Source organism: Prunus persica, chromosome G1 (assembly GCF_000346465.2).
Source record: "Prunus persica cultivar Lovell chromosome G1, Prunus_persica_NCBIv2, whole genome shotgun sequence".
Classification (NCBI taxonomy): domain Eukaryota; kingdom Viridiplantae; phylum Streptophyta; class Magnoliopsida; order Rosales; family Rosaceae; genus Prunus; species Prunus persica.
This window is the reverse complement of record NC_034009.1, coordinates 11,800,422-11,820,175: the sequence shown is the minus strand read 5'-3', so window position 1 is coordinate 11,820,175 and position 19,754 is coordinate 11,800,422. Positions and strand designations below refer to the sequence as shown.

The following is a 19,754-nucleotide window of genomic DNA, read 5'->3' as shown; positions in this document are numbered from 1 at the left end:
TCTTAACCAACCAACCACTCCGACAGGTGTTGCAGAACCCAGAAACTTCTGGGAGGCTGGTCAAATGGGCCATTGAACTGGGCGAGTTTGATCTTCATTACAAACCCCGCCCGGCTATGAGGGGACAGGCCGTTGCTGACTTCTTATCCGAATTCACGGAGCCTCAAGCTTCGGCAGCCATCCAGCCCATAACCGAACCCAATCCCCCTCCCAGCCAGGACCAAACCCCCACCGAAGGCAATCTCGACCTAACCCAGCCCCTGTGGACCTTATTCGTAGACGGCTCTTCTAATGCCCAGGGCTGTGGGGCCGGCCTCGTTCTCATCTCCCCAGACAAGGTTGCCCTCGAGTACGCCCTTCGCTTCAAATTCCAAGCCTCCAACAATGAGGCCGAATATGAAGCACTCTTAGCTGGTCTTCGTTTAGCCAAAGAGATGGACGCCAGACAAATTCTGATATTCAGCGATTCACAACTCGTGTCCACCAGGTCAACCAGGACTTCGCGGCTAAGGATGCCTCTATGATGGCCTACCTCCAGCACGCTCGGCACTTGCTGGCGACCTTCCACGCCCACTCTATCAAGCAAGTGCCGCGCTCCGAGAATAGCCATGCCGATGCACTAGCCAGGTTGGCATCAGCCTTGGAGCAAGGAATGGGTCGACACATCCACATCGAATTTTTGGCCCAGCCCAGCACACAAGCCCCACTCATCTGCACTATTGATCACAGCCCTACATGGATGGACCCCATCCTCCAGTTCTTACAGAACCAAACACTACCGGCTAATCCGGCAGAAGCACGGCGCGTTCGCCATCGCTCTACCCGTTACCTGATCATTAACGGCTCCTTATACAAGCGGAGTTTCAGCCTTCCTTACCTCCGATGCCTGACTCCAGAGGAGGGTCACTATGTCCTTCGAGAAATCCATGAAGGCATCTGCGGCAACCACTCGAGCGCACGCTCGTTAGCTCATAAGGCAATCCGCCAAGGATACTTCTGGCCTTCACTCCACACTGACGCCCAGGCCTTCACCCAGAAATGCGACAAATGTCAGAGATTCGCCAACATCCCACAACTCCCGGCAGAACCACTAACGGCCATGGTCAGTCCTTGGCCATTTGCCCAATGGGGACTGGATCTCATTGGACCGATGCCAGAGGGCAAGGGCCAAGTCAAGTATGCAGTCGTGGCCGTAGACTACTTCACCAAGTGGGCTGAGGCCGAGGCCTTGGCCACCATCACTGCGGCTCGCATCGAATCCTTTGTGTGGCAAAATATTGTATGTCGCTTCGGCATCCCCAACTCCATCGTCACCGACAATGGCCGGCAATTTGACAACGCCAAATTCAAGCAATTTTGTTCCAACCTCAAGATTCGTCTGTGTTTCGCCTCCCCAGCCTATCCTCAGTCCAATGGCCAGGTCGAAGCCATGAACAAAATTATCAAGAAGACCCTCAAGACAAAACTTGACAAAGCCAAGGGCTGCTGGCCAGAACTACTCCCAGAAGTACTCTGGTCCTACCGCACCACCTTCCGCACATCCACGGGTGAAACGTCGTTCTCCCTATCATTTGGAACCGAGGCCGTGGCTCCGGTAGAGATTGGCCAGCCCACATACCGAACCTCCACTTACGATGCCACGGCCAATGACGAGCAGTTGGCCCTCAACCTCGACTTCATTGACGAGCTCCGGGACCAATCGAGCATGCGTAATGTAGCGTACAAACAACGGATCGCCAAATATTACGACTCCCGAGTCAAGCCCCGTGCTTTCAAAATGGGGGACTGGGTCATGCGCAAAATTTCCTTGGCTACCAAAAATCCCAACGAAGGTACCCTCGGCCCTACATGGGAAGGTCCTTATGAGATTATCAAAATCTGCCGCCCCGGCACTTATCAGCTTCGTGATTCCACAGGCAAGACGCTGCCTCACCCGTGGAATGCTGACCACCTTAAGTATTATTACAAGTAAACATATCTAGACCCTAGGACAATACTTTGGTCTTGATTCTTTACTGTAAGGTAGAAGCAAGGTATCTAGACCCTAGACCACTTGTACCTTCTGCCTTTCGGCACCTATTTAAATGAAACGCCTGACTCCGGCTCATTTTCATACATTCACATGGCTTTTACTTTATTAGCTCAATTGATATCACACGTCTCATATCATAAATAAAAACAGCCTTGCTCCAGGCAAGGACAAATGTTCATACATAACCCAAATAAACAAAACAAACAAGTGTTCCAACACAATCACTAGAGTACAAAATAGCTATAACACATCACGAAGGCAACGCCTTCAGGACTCGGTCGAAGGGGCATCCTCAGTGGCTGGCTCAGCCTCTGGTGTCGGGGCGCTAGCATCAGCAGGAGGGGTCTGTGCAGGAGGCTCGCCACTGGTGTCAAAGTTAATCTCCACCGAGGGGTTGAACCTAACCAACCTATCTTCCCAGCGAAGCTGCTCATCAACCAGTCGATCCATGATATAGCTCCTCAGCTCCTCTGAGGATCGGAAGGACTCAATCGTCTCGACTCGGGCAGCAGCCACCTCCTCGGCCTTCGATCTCTTCAGCTCATCCACCTCCTTGGCCAGCGCCGCCTTTTGAACCAGCAAGGCGTTCTTCTCTCGGATGGCCTCCTGCGCCTCCGCCATTTTGCTCTTGGCTAGCTCATCTCACCTCTTCAGCCTCTGGATCTCCTTGTCAGCCTTGGCCATGCTGACGTACATCTCGCCAAAGGCCTGCAAAACAAAAACCATGTTAGTCAATCCACACAAAAATAATCCAACACAAATACATTCAAGAAGGGCCTAAACACTTACATAGGTAGAAGTGAGGATCGTCTTTTGGGCCCGGTCAATGAAGGAAGAGGCTGGAGTCCTCGCCAGGGCCTCAGGGTCGCTCTTCACGCCTTCCAGGAAGACGTTCACTAAAGGCACCTCATGCCGGTGCATAGCCAGGTTGACCTCCTTCTTCTGCTGGCGTAGCCTGCCGAAGTCTACCTTCTCTACCCCTTCAGCGAACACGTCCTCCATGCCGAAGGGTAGCTTCGCCGGTGCCTGCAGATCAAAGGGCGGAAGTCTCGGCCCTGACCCCATCACATGCTGATGAGCCTCCTCCAAGGCTTTCCTTTTCCCCAGCACGTCCGCGACCCGACCCTCATCATCATCCCTGGGTCGTTTTCCAGCACTCTTCTCAGCTTTCTTGGCCCGAGACTCCCTCAGTCGCCTCTGCATCTCGGCCTCATCAATGTCTACGACCACCTTCGTGCTCCCCCTTATGATGCCAGCCACTGTCCAAACAAACAAAACAACTACATTAGTCACAACCACAAAAGGCTCAGTACAAAACAAAAAGATAACCCAGGTACTTACTTCCTTGCAGCAGTCCGGACTCAAACAAATTCTTCTGCGTGACTAGGTTCCCGCACTCACGCGCAGTCTCTGATAGCTGCGCCCTCACCCACTCAACTTCGTCTTCTTGCTCCTTGGAGATAGGGCCCCACTTCACTGAACCTGCATCAAGAGTTAGAAACTACTTAGCCATTTACACTGGCACAGAGGAAGTACAGAACCAAAAATAGGAGCCAAAACAACACAATCAGGCATTAGACAATCTTAAGGGATGGGGCCAAGGACCTATAGACTGGAAGTGGGTAGGAATGTGCTGGACAACGCTCTTCCCTGGAGGACACTCCCAGTCCCCATAAGCCATGCACCACCTATTCCTCCAGGACTTTTGCGTTGTGGGCTTGTGTCCAATAAAATAGCCCCTCTCCTTCGCCTTTCGGCAATTCGCCTGTACCCAGCCAAAATTCCCCTGCTGCTTCGAAATGGAGTACAGGTACATGAATTGCTCAAACGTTGGCTCCCCTAACCCAGCCAACCACCAGGCAATATACACCCCATGAAGAAGAATCCAAAAGTTGGGATTATACTGCCCCGGTGCATACCCCAACTTGGCCAACATCATCTGAACCCATGGATGAAACGGTAGTCTGAAGCCGTGCCGATACATATCTGTAAAAATCATCACGGAGCCATCCGAAGGATATCTGACTACATCGGCCTCAGTGGGTAACCTCAGGCCCACATAGGCTGGCACACAAAAATCTGTTCGTAGCTGGGCCAATTTCGCTTCTGTAAGTGTATTCCGCCTCGGCAACGGGACACCAACCCGGATGTCTAATCCCTCTAATACTGAAGCCACGGCTATACCCACAGACCCTGATGGTGATGCCTGGTTGCTCGAACCCACTTCTTGCGTTTGAGGCAAGGCTAGAACCCGATTTGCTATAGCCTCTAACTCTATATAATTTCTCTGCATCTCCCTATATGCAGCCGACCCAGAGTCTCCCGATGGCTCAGCCCTCTCACCCCCAGGGCCTATCATCCTACTTTCTATGGTTCCTTCCACCATACCCTCTGTCTCTGAACTTTCCTCTTCAGAACATATATATTGACTCGGCTCTTGACTCTCAGTATCATCCCCACCAAAGGCAGGGGGTCAAGACTTTCCCTATCAGAACTTTCAGACATCTACAAATATGGAAAAACAAGAAAAAGGAACTAAATGCACATGCAGAGAGGATCGAACCACAACAACAAACATTTGCCAAATCGTCATGCCAGGCAAGAATTCTACATGTTCATACATATGTTCAACGTGTTCATCATGTTCATGCTCATGTTCAATGTGTTCTTCCTAGCCTTCAACATGTTCATGCAAAACAATACATTTCAATTCAAAAAGTCAAGCGAAATGAGGTCTAACCTTGTTCGCACCACCACGAAGGACTCGCCGGAAATCACCTCAGCCACAAGCACCACCACAAACTAATCGCCGGAAATCGCCTCTCCTCTCCTTCAAATTCTCACAATTTTTCTTAACTCAAGCCAAGTGTGATGCCTTCACCTCCCAAGTTCCTATTAAATAGCCAACTAAGGGTACCACGCCTCGTTTCACGAGCAAACCCTAGCACCCTTTCATATTCCCTCCTAAATCCCTTGTACCTATACACAATTTGAAATTCAATTTTCAAAATTCACAAACAACCAAAAAACACAAAAGTTGGGGAAATTTAGGGGCCATGCCGAACGGCAAGGCCCGTGCGAAAGTAAAATGGAGTCCCTCATATTCAAGTTTGCTAGCCTACTTCATAAGCCCAATCCTATTACAAGGCTAGGCCCAAATTTGATCAGGACACCCAAACCCATTTCATAACTCATATGTGGGCTTGCCGAAAGGCAAGGCCCGGACAGCAAAAGAGGAAACTCACCCTTGCCGAACGGCAAGGGTTGAGCAGCAATAAAATGGTGGCCTCCAAAAATAAATACTTACCTCACCAAGAGGCCCAACTCCACACTCACTTGACTAAAACACCAAGGGACTCGCGGTCAAGGGTTGCCGTGCTCTTGCAAACGACTTGGGCACCACCAAAACGCCAATGGCCTAGCTCAACTATCTCTCGGCCCTACCACCTTTGATCAACACAACAACAAAAACAATTTTTCAAAATCTGATCAGGGCACCCTTGCCTAACGGCAAGGGCTGTGCAAACTTAAAACATGGGTTAGAAGAATCACCATACCGAAGCATACCACCTCACAAGGTCACGGCTCTCCACCAACCTCAGAGAAGTCTCACAAGGTCACGGCTCCAAGTCATGTACCACAACTCCCTCGCGGCAGCCCCCTTCGCCCGAAGCCGTGCTCATCGAAACAGCCAGCTGTGGCCAAGACCTGCTGAACGGCAAGGGCTAGCCACTCGGATGTGCTCGCCGCAAGCTGACTCAAAATACTTCTCAATCACCCTGGTCGAACGGTAAGGGTCTTCAAAATCAAATGGCACTCCAGCTATTGAGCCTGCCGAACCAGCTGCCTTGCCGAAGGCTCTAATCCCGTGCTGCTGTCTTGCCGAAACAGCTGCACAGCCTTGCTGCCGCCTTGCCGAAACAACTCCCAATCAACTGGCCGAACGGCAAGGTCTAGCCACACCCGTGTGCTCGCAGCAAAATCTCTCCCAACCAACTTGCCGAACGGCAAATTTATAGCAACTCCAAAATTTTCTTCTCCTCTCAATTCCAAACCCTAGCCCTTCTTACATGCCGAAGCCCATCTCAAGCCCTTCATACTTGCCGAAGGCCCAATCCAAGAAAGCCTTCAAGCTCTCTCCAAATGGCCCGGCCATTCAAAAAAAAAAAAAAAAAACAAGTATATAGCTAGACCCTTGCCGAACGGCAAGGACCATGGGAAATTTTGGAGAGTTCAAAATTTTCAAAAACGACCCGGCTCCCTCTATGACCTAGCTCCAAAGCTCAAAAAAAAAAAAAAAAAGGGAGCTAGACCCTTGCCGAACGGCAAGAGCCATGGAAGAATTGGAGTCTCCGAAATTTTCCACAAGACTTGGCCCCCTCGAAGGTCCGGCTCCCCTACGGACCCAGCTCCCATATTATCTGCAACATGCCCAGGTACCAAGATACCCAGCTACCATCTGTTGACGCAACTCCTAGCTTGCCAACTTGGGGGACTAGGGAGTGCCCTGCGGCTCCCAATGAAGCTGGAATGCTCGGTTACAATTACAAAAACTCACAAGTTCCCAACCCAGAAGTTACTTCTCGACCGCGAACTTGGGGGACTACTGTTTACACCATAATGAACCGAGCAGACCCAGCACCAAAGTAACTAGCACCAAGACAGCCACGCCTTCTCCTGTGCCGAAGGAAGACACACTTCCGAGGTGCCAGACACCTACCGAAGCTCCCAGCTGCCAAACCTAATCTCCAGGACACGTGTCGCCACCACAACGGCTTGCACAAAGTCCCACATTGGAACTTTGTGCAAAACTCCTACTTTCACCTCCCTATAAATAGGGAACAGTACCCAGGTACAAAGGACGACTATTCTCCCACTTTTACTGTTACTCTGCCAGAATTACTACTTGTAACTGACTTAGGCATCGAAGAGCCTTCGGCTGGCACCACACCGGTGTCCGAAGCTTAACGATTGCTTCTCCTCTTTTACCTTCTACAGGTCTCTCACCAACCCATTTCACCAAGGGCCTCAGCCTTCTTCTCTGCTGAAGACTCAGCACATCTAATCACTAAGTTGGACTCAATATTGGCCGGGCCATTTTGAGCATCAACATAGGTGTCATTGCTGAATGAATGTAATGGAATTTACTTATACCAATTTGAGAGAGTGAGAGATAGTCAATGATAATAAAAAAAGCACAAAGAGAAAAGCTAATGGATGATGAAGGCAAAAGAGGATTGAGAAAAAAGGGATGTGGTTGGGGAGTTGGCCGGTGTGGGTAGTGGTGGTCCTTTCTTTTTATGTCTTTTTATTTTTTTTATTTTGGTTTCACTTGGACCAAAACTATGCGTTTTGGACATATCACTTAAAAAAAAAAAAAAAACCCAAACAGCCTTGCACGCTACTGCCCGGAGCTTCTTTGGAGCAAATAATCGAACAGCTGGTGGGCAGTAGAAGAGGGGCATTTCCAGCTTCTCAAAGTGATTTTAAGACGAGGGGAGGTGCAAGTGCACCTCCTTACGCCTCTGTAGATCCGCCAGTACATGCATGGCTATCTAATTGGTGTGTTTTATTATAGGCTCCACGTGGTTAGCATAAGTACAACTCCTTAATATATGTGTCAATTAACTACACAAATTACTTGCATGGTAGCCAAATCTATTTACTAGTTTTATTTACTTGCAAGCTGTTGAGATATTAATGAAATCAATGGTTGAGTCATTTAACCCATCAGTATGTGTCCTCATGATATCCCTTCTCATCTTATTTTGGGTTGGAAAGATACTAATGGAAGAAAGGGTAATGGAAATGATATTTTGTGTCGTTGAGTCAAACTCTTGGCAGGTACCAGATCTCAGGATCCCCACAATGCACATGGTTTTAATTGGGTGATGCAGGACTGGAGACAGGGAGTTAGACGAGGTGACCAAAAAGGGGAATTATGGATAATTGAGATGGGGTTAGTTCATATAAATGGGCATTTAGGACCAAGTGATATAAGCATGGTATAGGACGTGCAGGTCTGCTTGTCTAGTTATATGAATTAACGGGAGATGAAGAACATTTATGCATTATTATTATTGATATGATAATTAACTGAGTGATTGCATGTCACTTAATTTAGTTATATCAATTTACCATGAAAATGTTTATGTCCCTATTGAGCTGTAGTTTCGCTCACCCCCTAACAGATTTTGCAAGTACTGAACCTAAAATCTAGGACTTGTGATGATTTTGGCATGTCTATAGAGTGAATTGTGTACATAGCTTGTGGTTGAATAATGAGCTACTCTTTTAGTGAACTCTTGAGTAGTTCTAACTTGTAAAATAAGGTAAAGATGTAAGATTTCGGACGTTGTTGTTTCCGCTGAAAATTCTATGTGAAATTATTTATTACTTTAATGTTCTTCACATTTTAGTTATAGTTTTTATTAAATTCTATAATTAAGGTGTGAATCACGTCTTAATCCAAGATTACGTAAATCTGTGGGTTGGAGCGTGACAACTATGTGTGCTCGTTGGAGTCTCTAGCCAATGTATTAAAAGAAATTCTGCAAATTTCATATGCGCATCATCATTGGTGGAGCCACAGAGGCGCTTGTTGGAAAATTCCTTGGAGATGCCAAAATTTGCCCCTCTACTGATTCCCGCCATTTGTTCAATGAAATGCCTTAAATAGGCTTTGCTGCAGCACCTGCGCAAAGGACATAAAGATCCTTCGACATAAACAGCTTTTCCTTATGTGCTTGTACAGATAATTGTGGCCTACAATTCGTGTTCTTACATAGGTTGCTAACAAATTCTGTTACACTTGATTCATTATATTTACAAGTACATGTATATTAATATCCATCACTACTAAAGTTTGCTATTCGTTGATGCTTACATTTTGTATTTATTTATTTTCATCTATACCTCTTGAGAATTTGCTGAAGGATTTTGTTAATAGATATGCCACATGAGATGAAGTGTATATGTTCTCTCATTTAAATGCGATGAAGTGTATATGGTCTCTCTTCTGTTAGCATTTGGTATTTAGCATTAAATTTGGAATTTGTGCATGAGATAATAGAATTCTGCTTATGCTGCTGCTATCTAAGAATGAGGCTTCCTGCAATGAAATTCTGAAATCAATTGTTGAATAACCTGATGTTGTTGCTGCTGCCTGCATAAGGATGAAGCTTCCTTGGATTGCACTCGAGTCTCTACAAAGGGAAGCAGCAGAGGTGGCGACACTATTGCAGCATATGTACCATTTTTAGCAAGCAATATGGCATCTTCTATTCTTATTTTTCTTTTCTTTCCTTCTCTGTAATAGGATGGCGACACTATTGCAGCATATGTAGGCAGAGACACATGCAGGCCTGCCATGGCCATGACCCCCCCCCCCCCAATTACTTCTTAAGCATCAACTACAATATTAGTTAAAATATAACTCTATATAATCTTGCATTTATGGTACGGGCCCCCCACAGATCAGCTTCTAGCTCCGCCACATGTACCAACACCAATCGTCTTGTCTTCTTATACCCATCATACTTCATATTAACTATATGTTGTTTTCTCTTTCTTAATTTCTACTTTTTTTTTGTTTGTTTGGAATTTTGCTCAATGTGCATGGTAGAAAGAATTAACCAAACTTTGTGTTTTTATTATCTTTGATTCTCTCCACCATGCACATCCATCTTTTTGTACTGGTGATTCTTCATGAAGTTCAAGAGGGGCTAAGAGTTACTAGCAGAATTGCAGTTAGCACCGTCAATTTCAAAAAAATAAAATCAAAACTTATTTAGCTGATGTGGTATATTCTAAGTCATTGGATTTTTAAAACTCATAATCCGTTAAATCCATGTGGTTTTTTCAAATCTTATAAATCATGATATAAATCTTTTAAAATACATAAGTAACAAATCTTGATTATAAAAAAATCTGTATAAAAAAAAATCCTATAAGTCATTACATTTTGCTTAAATCTACTAGATTTTTTATAAAAAAAATCTCTAAATAGTCTTTTAAAATTCCAATTAAATACACACCCTAAAAAATACAGAGGTGCAATATTAACTGAGCAGGAATGGTTTAGTGATGGTCATGTAAACCTCATTTACAGCTTCAGGATAAGCAAGAAAGGAGAACAAGTTTTTGACTCCGTACAACCAGCAAGAAGCAAGAATTTTGGCATCATCTGAAAGCAGAAAAGGACTCCTTAGGCAATGTAAAAATGAATAAGGACATTATTGTCAAAATACAAAAATTTATGTCATTCTTTATAAATACTCCCCTGATTTGGACTGAATCAAAAGTTTCCATTCATTTAATATAATTTATTTTGTTTAATTATTTTGAAAATACCAAAAATTGTTTTTTATTTATTTTGCCCTTATGGAGTCCACGTCATTAAAAAAAATGGGGCCCATGTATTAAATTACAAAAACACTCATGTCCTGTCATAAAAAATAACCAAGTTTTGGAATGAGTTGATGGTAGGAAGCAAAGTGGGTCACCATACTATAGTCAAGGGGGAATGTGGTCCATTTTAATTTTGGAGGACAAAATGAGATTTGACCGTAGTTTCAAGGGGCATTAGTATAAATAAGCCTAAAAAATAAGTGAAAAACAAGACAAAACTTAATAATTTACCAATTCTGGCATATCTTGTTCATTCCCAATTTGGTCAAGACAAAACCCAACGATTTTTGTTCCATTTTTGTCCCTCCCTCTCTCTCTCTCTCTCTCTCTCTTTCTCTCTCTCTCTCTCTTTTTCCAACTGGAATAGAGAAACCGAAAGGTTAAAAGGCGGTAAGCTAGAAGCACAAAAAACTTTGTATTAAAAAAAGAAACAGAAAAACTTGTTCCCGATCACGGATTCTAACAAAATCCTTAGGATTCTGCCACGTGTCCATCCAATAAAATCAGTGTCCAAATCCAAACTCCCAACTTCAACAAACCTCTCACTCAGTCAGCACTCAGATTCTAACATTCTGGGAGAGAAAGAGAGCGATTGAAGAAGCAGGCGCTACCTGGATCACCAAGAAGAACAAGCCATAAGCAGCTATGCATCCGATAAATGCGATAATGGTGACTCGGATGCTGACGCGGAACTCGGGCCTCGGATCGGAGGTTGGCAGCATACCCTTCGGATCGGTCTGGTGGTTCGTTTACGCGGGGCTCTCGTGCTTCTTCGTCCTCTTCGCCGGTATAATGTCCGGCCTAACCCTAGGACTCATGTCGCTCGGCCTCGTCGACCTTGAGATTTTACAGCGCAGTGGCTCTCCCACCGAGAAAAAACAAGCAGGTTCGTTTCCGTTTCGGTTCAATTTTGGTTTCGTCTCGCTCGTAAATCGTCGACTTATCGGAGTTATTGACAAATTTGTGTGTTTTTGTGCTCAGCTCTTATATTGCCGGTGGTTCAGAAGCAGCATCAGCTGCTCGTTACTTTGCTTCTGTGTAATGCGGCTGCTATGGAAGTAAGTAATTTGATCAATTGCAGTCTCTCTGGTTCTCAATGCCATTGTTCTTGGATTGGATTTGGTTTTGTGATAATGAAATTGATTCTTGATACCAGAATCTGCTAAATGTGTCTGATTGAAAATGAAAAGGTTCAAGATTCAATATGAGTAGTATTCTTATTAATGCCAGCTTTTAACTTTGGTATTTGCAATCTGCAGGCTCTTCCTATATATTTGGATAAACTTTTCAATCAGTATGTTGCTATCATCCTCTCCGTGACTTTTGTCCTGTTTTTTGGAGAGGTATGCTGTTTTTTCCGAATTTTTTGATGATTTAGCACTTTGGTTTTAACCTTTATACTCTCGCATGATGGGTTTGAATTGGAATTTGGTTTGCTGGTTTCCTTTATTCTTCCAGGTTATTCCACAAGCAATATGCACTAGATATGGACTCGCTGTTGGTTCCAACTTTGTATGTCTTGTACGAGTTTTGATGGTTCTTTGCTATCCAATTGCTTATCCAATTGGCAAGGTATATTTTCAGGCGGATAGTTGATATTTTCATGAATTTGATATGATACCTGCTTTCAATGTTGGTTTTGTAATGTCATCGCTACTCAGTTAATTGTATATGTGGAGGAGTTTTTATTGCTTAATGTTTATGCTTGCTCTGGTATGATCCTCACTTTACATAGTCAGGAATCCTGAATTTCGATTAAACAGTACTCCTACAACTCCACTATCTTTGCGTGTATATTTGAATAAGGACAGGAAACAGAGAAAGGGATACTTGTTTTACATGTTCATCCAAATGATGTAATTGTTTGATCCACCTGAAGAAATTTTGTTCATCTCATCTCGTTTCTCCTTGTAATGGTTAAATAAAACTAGTTTGTCATGCAAGCTCTGATGTATATTAGTTCTCATATAATCTGAAAATGGCCTAGCCAAAGGAAACAAAAACAAAATAACAGAATTTAATGTGCAATAGAAATTGAAAGTTTCTCTTTGATATAACCTTGCCATTCAAATAACGAATTATTGATGATGCTGTTTGATTTGACTTCGACTTGTTGACACCAAGAAGTTTATGTGTTCCAGATCTTGGACTGTGTTCTGGGACATAATGAAGCATTATTTAGGCGAGCGCAGTTGAAAGCTCTTGTCTCCATCCACAGCCAGGAGGTAAAGTGAATCTCTTCAGAATCAATATGTTATCAGTTGGGTAAAATTATCTGACTGTGAAACATATGATAACATTTTTACTTGTTTTCTCTTCTTAAAAATTCCAATATGTTATTGTCACATATAGGAGGGCAAGGGTGGTGAACTTACACACGATGAGACAACGATAATTAGTGGAGCACTGGATTTAACTGAAAAGGTACACATTATAATGGAACTCACATGTTATTTTAGAGGCTTAACTGTTGTAGTTTTCTTTTTTTGCAATTTCTAGTAATGTAGCCATCCAATGTATCAAACAGGAAGCCATTCTTGTTTATTAAACTTCTAATTTAAGTTGAAAATGTCAAAATATATAGAAAAAATTAATTGTACTCTTTCTTTTGAGGTGGAATAATCAAGCAATACTTTTCATCTTATTTTCATTTTAAAAGGTGTCTGAATTCTCTTAATCTTAATTTGAGTTAGAGAAATTAGTAGCAGCTTTAGGGTGACAAGTTGTGATATTAAATTATTCATATTACTTCAGCATGAAATTGTTTCCTCTTAGAAGCTTACTTTGTATTTATTTTTCCCATTTCAGTTTTGCTTTTAAGTGATATAAATCTTGATACACTTTCTATCATGTAAACCCAACTTATTTATTTATTTATTTATCAACAGACTGCCGAGGAGGCAATGACGCCTATTGAGTCAACCTTCTCCTTAGATGTCAATTCAAAGTTGGACTGGTAAGCTTCACTCCTGAATAAGTCGCATTTTCCCTTCTCAGTTAATTGTCTCATTGGTTTCTGTAAGAATCAAATGGGATTATGCAGCTGACATCCTTTTGCATGTATCATGATCGTGATCTAAAATAAGCATAGTGTAACAAATGAGAATTAGGATTCAACCTGTAAAGTTGGGAGACAATGTTAATGATGCTCTGGCTCTATTATCTTTCAGAAAGACAACCCATCAACCATTGCTATGTTCAATTTGTCATCTTCTACTAGTAAATTCTACTTAAGATAATCAATAAGTATCCTTTCATATACAACATGCTAGACATGTGATTTGATTGTCTTTCTGTTAGGTTTATTAACTGCTCTATCTATTTGTTTTGCAAGTTTATTTGCAGCTGAAATTGTACAACGAATAGTGTAACTATATTTCTGTTCTTTTCAAATTAATTACTCAGGGAAGCAATGGGGAAAGTTCTTGCTCGGGGACATAGTCGAGTTCCTGTCTATTCTGGGAATTCAAGGAATATTATTGGACTTCTGCTGGTGGGTGTTAGAACTTAAAATCTTTGGAGTTTCATATTATGTATCTATTCTAGATTGTAAACTCACTAATTCTGTGATCTGTAATTCTCGTGTTTTTATCCCCTTATTCTCTTTTGTTTGGGGATTAGGTGAAAAGTCTTCTCACTGTACGACCTGAAACAGAGACCCCAGTCAGTGCTGTTTCCATCCGAAGAATTCCACGGTGTGCTTCAACTTCTTTAAATATGCTAATGTTTTTTCAATTTCTTCAATTCCAGTACTGAGTACGGAATATTCAGTTCTTATGTGTGGGTCGTATTCCCAGAGTTCCTGCAGATATGCCACTCTATGATATATTGAATGAGTTTCAAAAGGGCAGCAGTCATATGGCTGCTGTGGTGAAGTCTAAAGGGAAAAGTAAGGCTCTTCCACCGATTGATGCAGAGAAAGAAGACAACAGAGTCAGTGACACGGACTCCCAACTGACTACTCCTTTGCTATCCAAGCAGGATGGAAAGCCAGACAGTGTCATTGTTGACATACCCAGGGTACCAAGATCCCCTCATAGCAATAGGGAAACTTTTGCATCCCATGGTGACGGAGCAACTAATGGATTTCCCCAGTTGTCAGAGGATATCGAGGATGGTGAAGTTATTGGTATCATCACCCTGGAAGATGTATTCGAAGAACTCCTGCAGGTAAAGTACATGCAATTAATATTGTCTTCCTTTCAGTTGATGAAAATTGTTCAATTGGCAGCAGACTTTATACTATAGTGATGACTTTGTTGACAAATGCAGGAGGAGATTGTGGATGAAACTGATGAATATGTTGATGTACATAAAAGGTATCACAAAGTGGCAACTGTAAATATTTGGTTGATGTTATGTATGAGAGTTGCACGAAAGCGGATTGATCTTCTTCTTCTTTGCAGGATACGTGTTGCCGCAGCTGCAGCTGCTTCATCAGTGGCACGGGCTCCATCAGTTCGGAGGATAACTGCGCACAAAGGACCCGTGAGTGAACAGAATGATTTACCCATTTTCAATCTGTTATTTTCATTTGTCAGCATAGTGACATAAATTGAGGGGGTGGGGAGGGGGGGCATCATTCAAGCAACATTTATGTTTATAATTTGACTTTGCATGCGGGATGGGTTTTTTTGGCCTTTCTAAATATAATTGCATATCATTCAAGTTTCTCAAAATTAAAAATCCTTATTTTGACTATACTAGCCTCTTTGCACGCGCTTCCACACTTGCGAGAGACTTTTTTTTTTAAAATTTTAATTTATGTTAGAATTAAAAAAGATAATGGGTAGTTGCGTTCCATAAAAATAGGATCCATTATCTGATTCTTTCTTTTAATTTTAATTTTTTAAATGTGAAAAAGTGTGAATTTACCATATTATCCTCGTTTGATTAATAATTTCAATTCTTAATATTTGCATTAACCAAGGGCATTTTCTGGTAGTTTGAATGTTTTATCATTCTCTGCCTTTTGCTTTATATATATACTAGCCTCTCTGCACGCGCTTCTGCGCCTGCGAGAGGCTTTTTTTAAAAAAAATTTAAATTTATTTTAGAATTAAAAAAGATAATGGATTGTTGTGTTCCATAAAAATAGGATCCATTATCTAAATTTTCTTTTAATTTTAATTTTTTTAATATGAAAAATTGTGAATTTACCATATTATCCTCATTTAATTAATAATTTTAACTCTTAATGTTTGCATTAACCAAGGGCATTTTCTGGTATTTTGAATGTTTCACCATTCGCTGCCTTTTGCTTTATATATATAGATACTAGCCTCTCTGCACGCGCTTGCGAGAGGTTTTTTAAAAAAAATAAGTAAATTTATTTTAGAATTAAAAAAGATAATGGGTAGTTGTGTTCCATAAAAATAGGATCCATTATCTGCTTTTTATTTTTCTTTTAATTTTTTTAAATATGAAAAAGTGTGAATTTACTATCTTATCCTCATTTAATTAATAATTTGAATTCTTAATGTTTGCATTAACCAAAGGCATTTTCTGGTATTTTGAATGTTTCACCATTCTCTGCCTTTTGCTTTATATATATAGATATATATATATATATATAGATATATATATATATACAGAGAGCTTCCATTGAGGGATCCCTCAAATAAGCTTATTTGAGGGACACCTCTTGTAGGCCCCACTCCGGATTGTATTTCACTAATCCAAACCGTCTATTTTGTAGATACTCATTCAAAGATCATCTCTACAAAAAATCACTTGAATCCGATATCATGTGACCACTCAATTGAGTTATTGAAATTTTAGTACTTTTCTTAAAGCACCGTGTTCATTGATTTTGTAAGACACAATTGGATGTCGAAACGGTTTCCGATTTGTCTAATTTTTTGTAAGGATGATCTATGAATGAATACCTAAAAAATAGATGGTTTGGATTATTAGGAAAAGAATTGTAGGGTACTCTAAAGGGCGTCCCTCAAATAAAATTATTTGAGGGATCCCTCAATAGAAGGGGACTGTATATATATATATATATATATATATGACATGGTGCTGCAGTTGATTCCATAAGGAAGTATAGAGAATGAAACACTTACATAATATGAGATATCGATAGCCACCTCATTCAGGTCATCACAGTAATGCATGCCTACTTTGGAGCATTATGTCCTTTAACTTAATGATTGATACGGATAGAGACTGATATGACAAGTAAATTTCCTGATTATAATTCCACTTCGTGACTGGCTTGTATCCTCGTTCAAATGTTTGGTTTGCTTATTCTGAACACCTAACTTTGATGATGGCTTCAAATGATGGGGCTGGGCTGCTGTTATGCTGTTAAAATTTTTGTCAGTTTTTTCGATACTCAAGTTATATCTAGTGGTCGAAGCTAACTAATGTATAATCTTGTTGTGATGATGGACTCGGCAGGCTAAAGTAAGCAAGGACTAGCCCCAAAGATATTGGCTGGTGATTTGTCCTCCACAAGGCTGCAAGGAGCTTCTGGTGAACCACTTCTTCGAAATAAGAGATGATTCATCGAGTTGATTTGTCATATCCTGAACCTGTTGCTCCTCAGGGAAGTGGTTTTTGACTTCAATCTACCAAAAAGTTTTTCTGATCTTTTTTTTTTCGATGGTGAGGGAGAGGCGGGGTTCTACATAGATGGATAGGATATGATTTTATGTTCGTTAGCTCATTGAGCTTGTTAATTTAAACTCTTTTTTGGTTAATATTATATGTTAGGTTCGAGCTGCCTCTTAGGTTGGCTCTACTTTTTGTTTTGTAAAAAACAGTATCTGGAATCGCAAATAAGTTATGTTTTCCAAGAGTTCACAGTATTTTTCCTTTCTACTTACTAATTCACTGAAATATTGAAATATGAGGGTTACAATGGTTTATTCCATGGCCCAGCTACAAAAGGAAGAAAAAACCATGAAGATAATTTGTTCCCTTCTTCTAGTTTAGTTTGAACGAAGAGATTTTTTCTAGAACCAAAAAAACAAAGGTCCTGCCTTGTTTATTATGGGATTTGAACCCGAAACCTCCTCCAACAAAATTAACAAAATGAAGACCAATGTCAGTAGATGAAATGATCGTGGGGCACAGTTGAGGATTGCATTGATTTTGTTCCAATTGTTGTCATGACTTCCTTTAAATTAAAAAAATAGAAAGAACAGTAAAAGGGGAAAGAGAAGTCATCCCAGCCACAGCAGCAGCAGGAGCAGAAGTAGATTTTCTTGCTAACTTTTTGTATCAAATTTGAATAGAAAACTCAACAGATCACAAACACATACTTGCCTCAACAGTTAATTAACTTCCCCAATATATCTACAGCTTCATTAAACCTTGTAAAGTACGTACCCCTCTTCTTCCTGTCACTCATCCCAGCACAGAAGTATGACAGTGCACCTCCACATGATATAAAGCCGCGTCCGCTGTTCCCTCATCAGCCTCGAGCACTTATCCCACGACAGCTGCTTCAGCGTCAGAACAGAGGACATCCGTCCTTTCATGTTCCCGGACTATAGTCCAGTCCAGGCAGAGAGGCACTTGTATTTTGGTTGATAACTTGCTCATGGAACTTGAGCTCAGCTTGCTGCTTTTTTATATAGAGAAATAATGGTCAGGCAATATCATCAGAGGGTGGGTGAACAAGTGTTGGTAGCTATTAACATGGAGAGGCCCCGCCGAAACAAAGATGACAAGGCAGACACATCAGCTTTGTCTCCCTCCCTGTTCAAGGACTGGTTTTGGAGCGCTTATATCCTTTTCTCAGGGCCAACCCACCTAGGCCTGTCTCTATTATGTGGAGCTGTAATTTGTCCCCACTGTTTATGTGTGCAGATGAAGAAGGTTGAAGGATAGATTGACAAAATCCAGTGCTCTGCCAGAATTTCAGGAAGCTTTTGGATGGAATATTCGTTCAAAATTCAAATTTATTAACAACATTAATTTGTACATTTATATTATTACTATAAATTAATACCTCAAACTTGGATTTTTCATGTATATATAGCTCTGCAGATCCAAAATTCATTTGTTAGATGGTTCCTTGCCCGCAAAAGAAGAAGATTATTTTACACAGTAATTAACCTAGTATTGAAAACACAAAATTACAGCACACTCAGTCAGCAGTAACAAACTAATTCACAGCAAACTAGGTATCTCTCTCTCTCTCTCTCTCTCTCTCTCTCTCAATCAGACATGCTTCTTAATTCACAGCAAGCACCTGGCTATATAAATATATCTCAAATTAATATTCATACATTTTGGGACTGCATGGGTCTCATGGACCCACAAATTTAATCTCACCACCTAAATAAAGACATGATCTTCTGATCGATGCACGACCGTCTGGCAGCAGTTCCATCTTCAGCAGGCATGCATGCATGGACTGATTAGCACCTCAAACTTGTTACGTATACGATGAAATGTCGATAATCATAGAAGAAAAAAAAAAGTTAGGGTTCTAACATCATGGAAGGGAGGTGAGAAAAATGGATGCCACAAATCAAATCAAGAGTACTTGTGGCAACCAAGAAGCATAGAAATGCAGACCCTTGTAATATAAAGCTTCCCTCTCTGTTGCCTCACCATTCTCTTCCACTTGGCAATTCTCCTACCCAAGTTTCCCATAGCTAGCTAGCTCTTAGCTACTTTCACTAATTATAATTATATTTATATTGGGGTCAAATATATCTCAAGTGCATGTCTTGTCTTGGCATTTATCTGCAAGCAAGATATCTTATATCCACATGAAGACTACAGCTTCAACCTTCATGGCCTTCCATCCTTATAGTCACTGGGTCCACTTGTATCTTCACACCACCTCAATGTCACGTGCTTTCTACAACTCTATCTCTCCCTCTAAATCCGCCTTAAACGTCTTAATCAGATAAACTTTGCCTGCCATTAATTCATAGTTGTCCCTCTTCAACTTCAAAGTAGTTTAAAGTACTTATAACATGGACTTTATTTTCTATTATTCATGTTGCAAATTAACCCCACGTTATTATCCTGCTTTGGACAGCCTCATGTGACTTTAGATTAGGAGTGGCAATTTTGAACACGACTTGGAAACAATAATATGAGTAATTATTTTGATTATTATAAAGGTAGAAGTAGACCTCGATCGAGCTCTAGGGCTTTAGGGGATATGGCAGGTTTGAAACCCTAACCCAGACCAGGAAGGGAACTATATCCTTAATCCCGGGGCGTCTTAGCAAGCCTTATAAAAGTGGCACAAGACTAGTGCTCATAGAATGACTTTGCCTGTCTGAGATATCCTTTGATTCACCTACTTCAATCAGATCTGCACCGATGGCAAAAGCAG

General features: G+C 41.6%; 2 protein-coding genes across 2 annotated transcripts; one reads left to right on the top strand and one right to left on the bottom strand.

The window, feature by feature from the left end:
• Nucleotides 2,675-3,955, bottom strand: LOC109950658. Its single transcript, XM_020570399.1, has 3 exons — nt 3,374-3,955; nt 2,822-3,291; nt 2,675-2,740 (listed from the first exon to the last, which is right to left on the bottom strand). Coding segments are annotated over exons 1-3 (537 nt in total). The 5' UTR covers nt 3,375-3,955.
• On the top strand, nt 10,895-17,259 carry LOC18789188 (DUF21 domain-containing protein At4g14240). The gene is made up of 13 exons (XM_020555489.1): nt 10,895-11,327; nt 11,423-11,499; nt 11,701-11,784; nt 11,900-12,013; nt 12,583-12,666; nt 12,794-12,865; nt 13,330-13,397; nt 13,847-13,934; nt 14,063-14,136; nt 14,239-14,611; nt 14,714-14,760; nt 14,848-14,929; nt 16,850-17,259. Exons 1-13 carry the CDS (start codon nt 11,087-11,089, stop codon nt 16,868-16,870), a joined length of 1,425 nt encoding a protein of 474 aa, XP_020411078.1. The 5' UTR covers nt 10,895-11,086; the 3' UTR covers nt 16,871-17,259.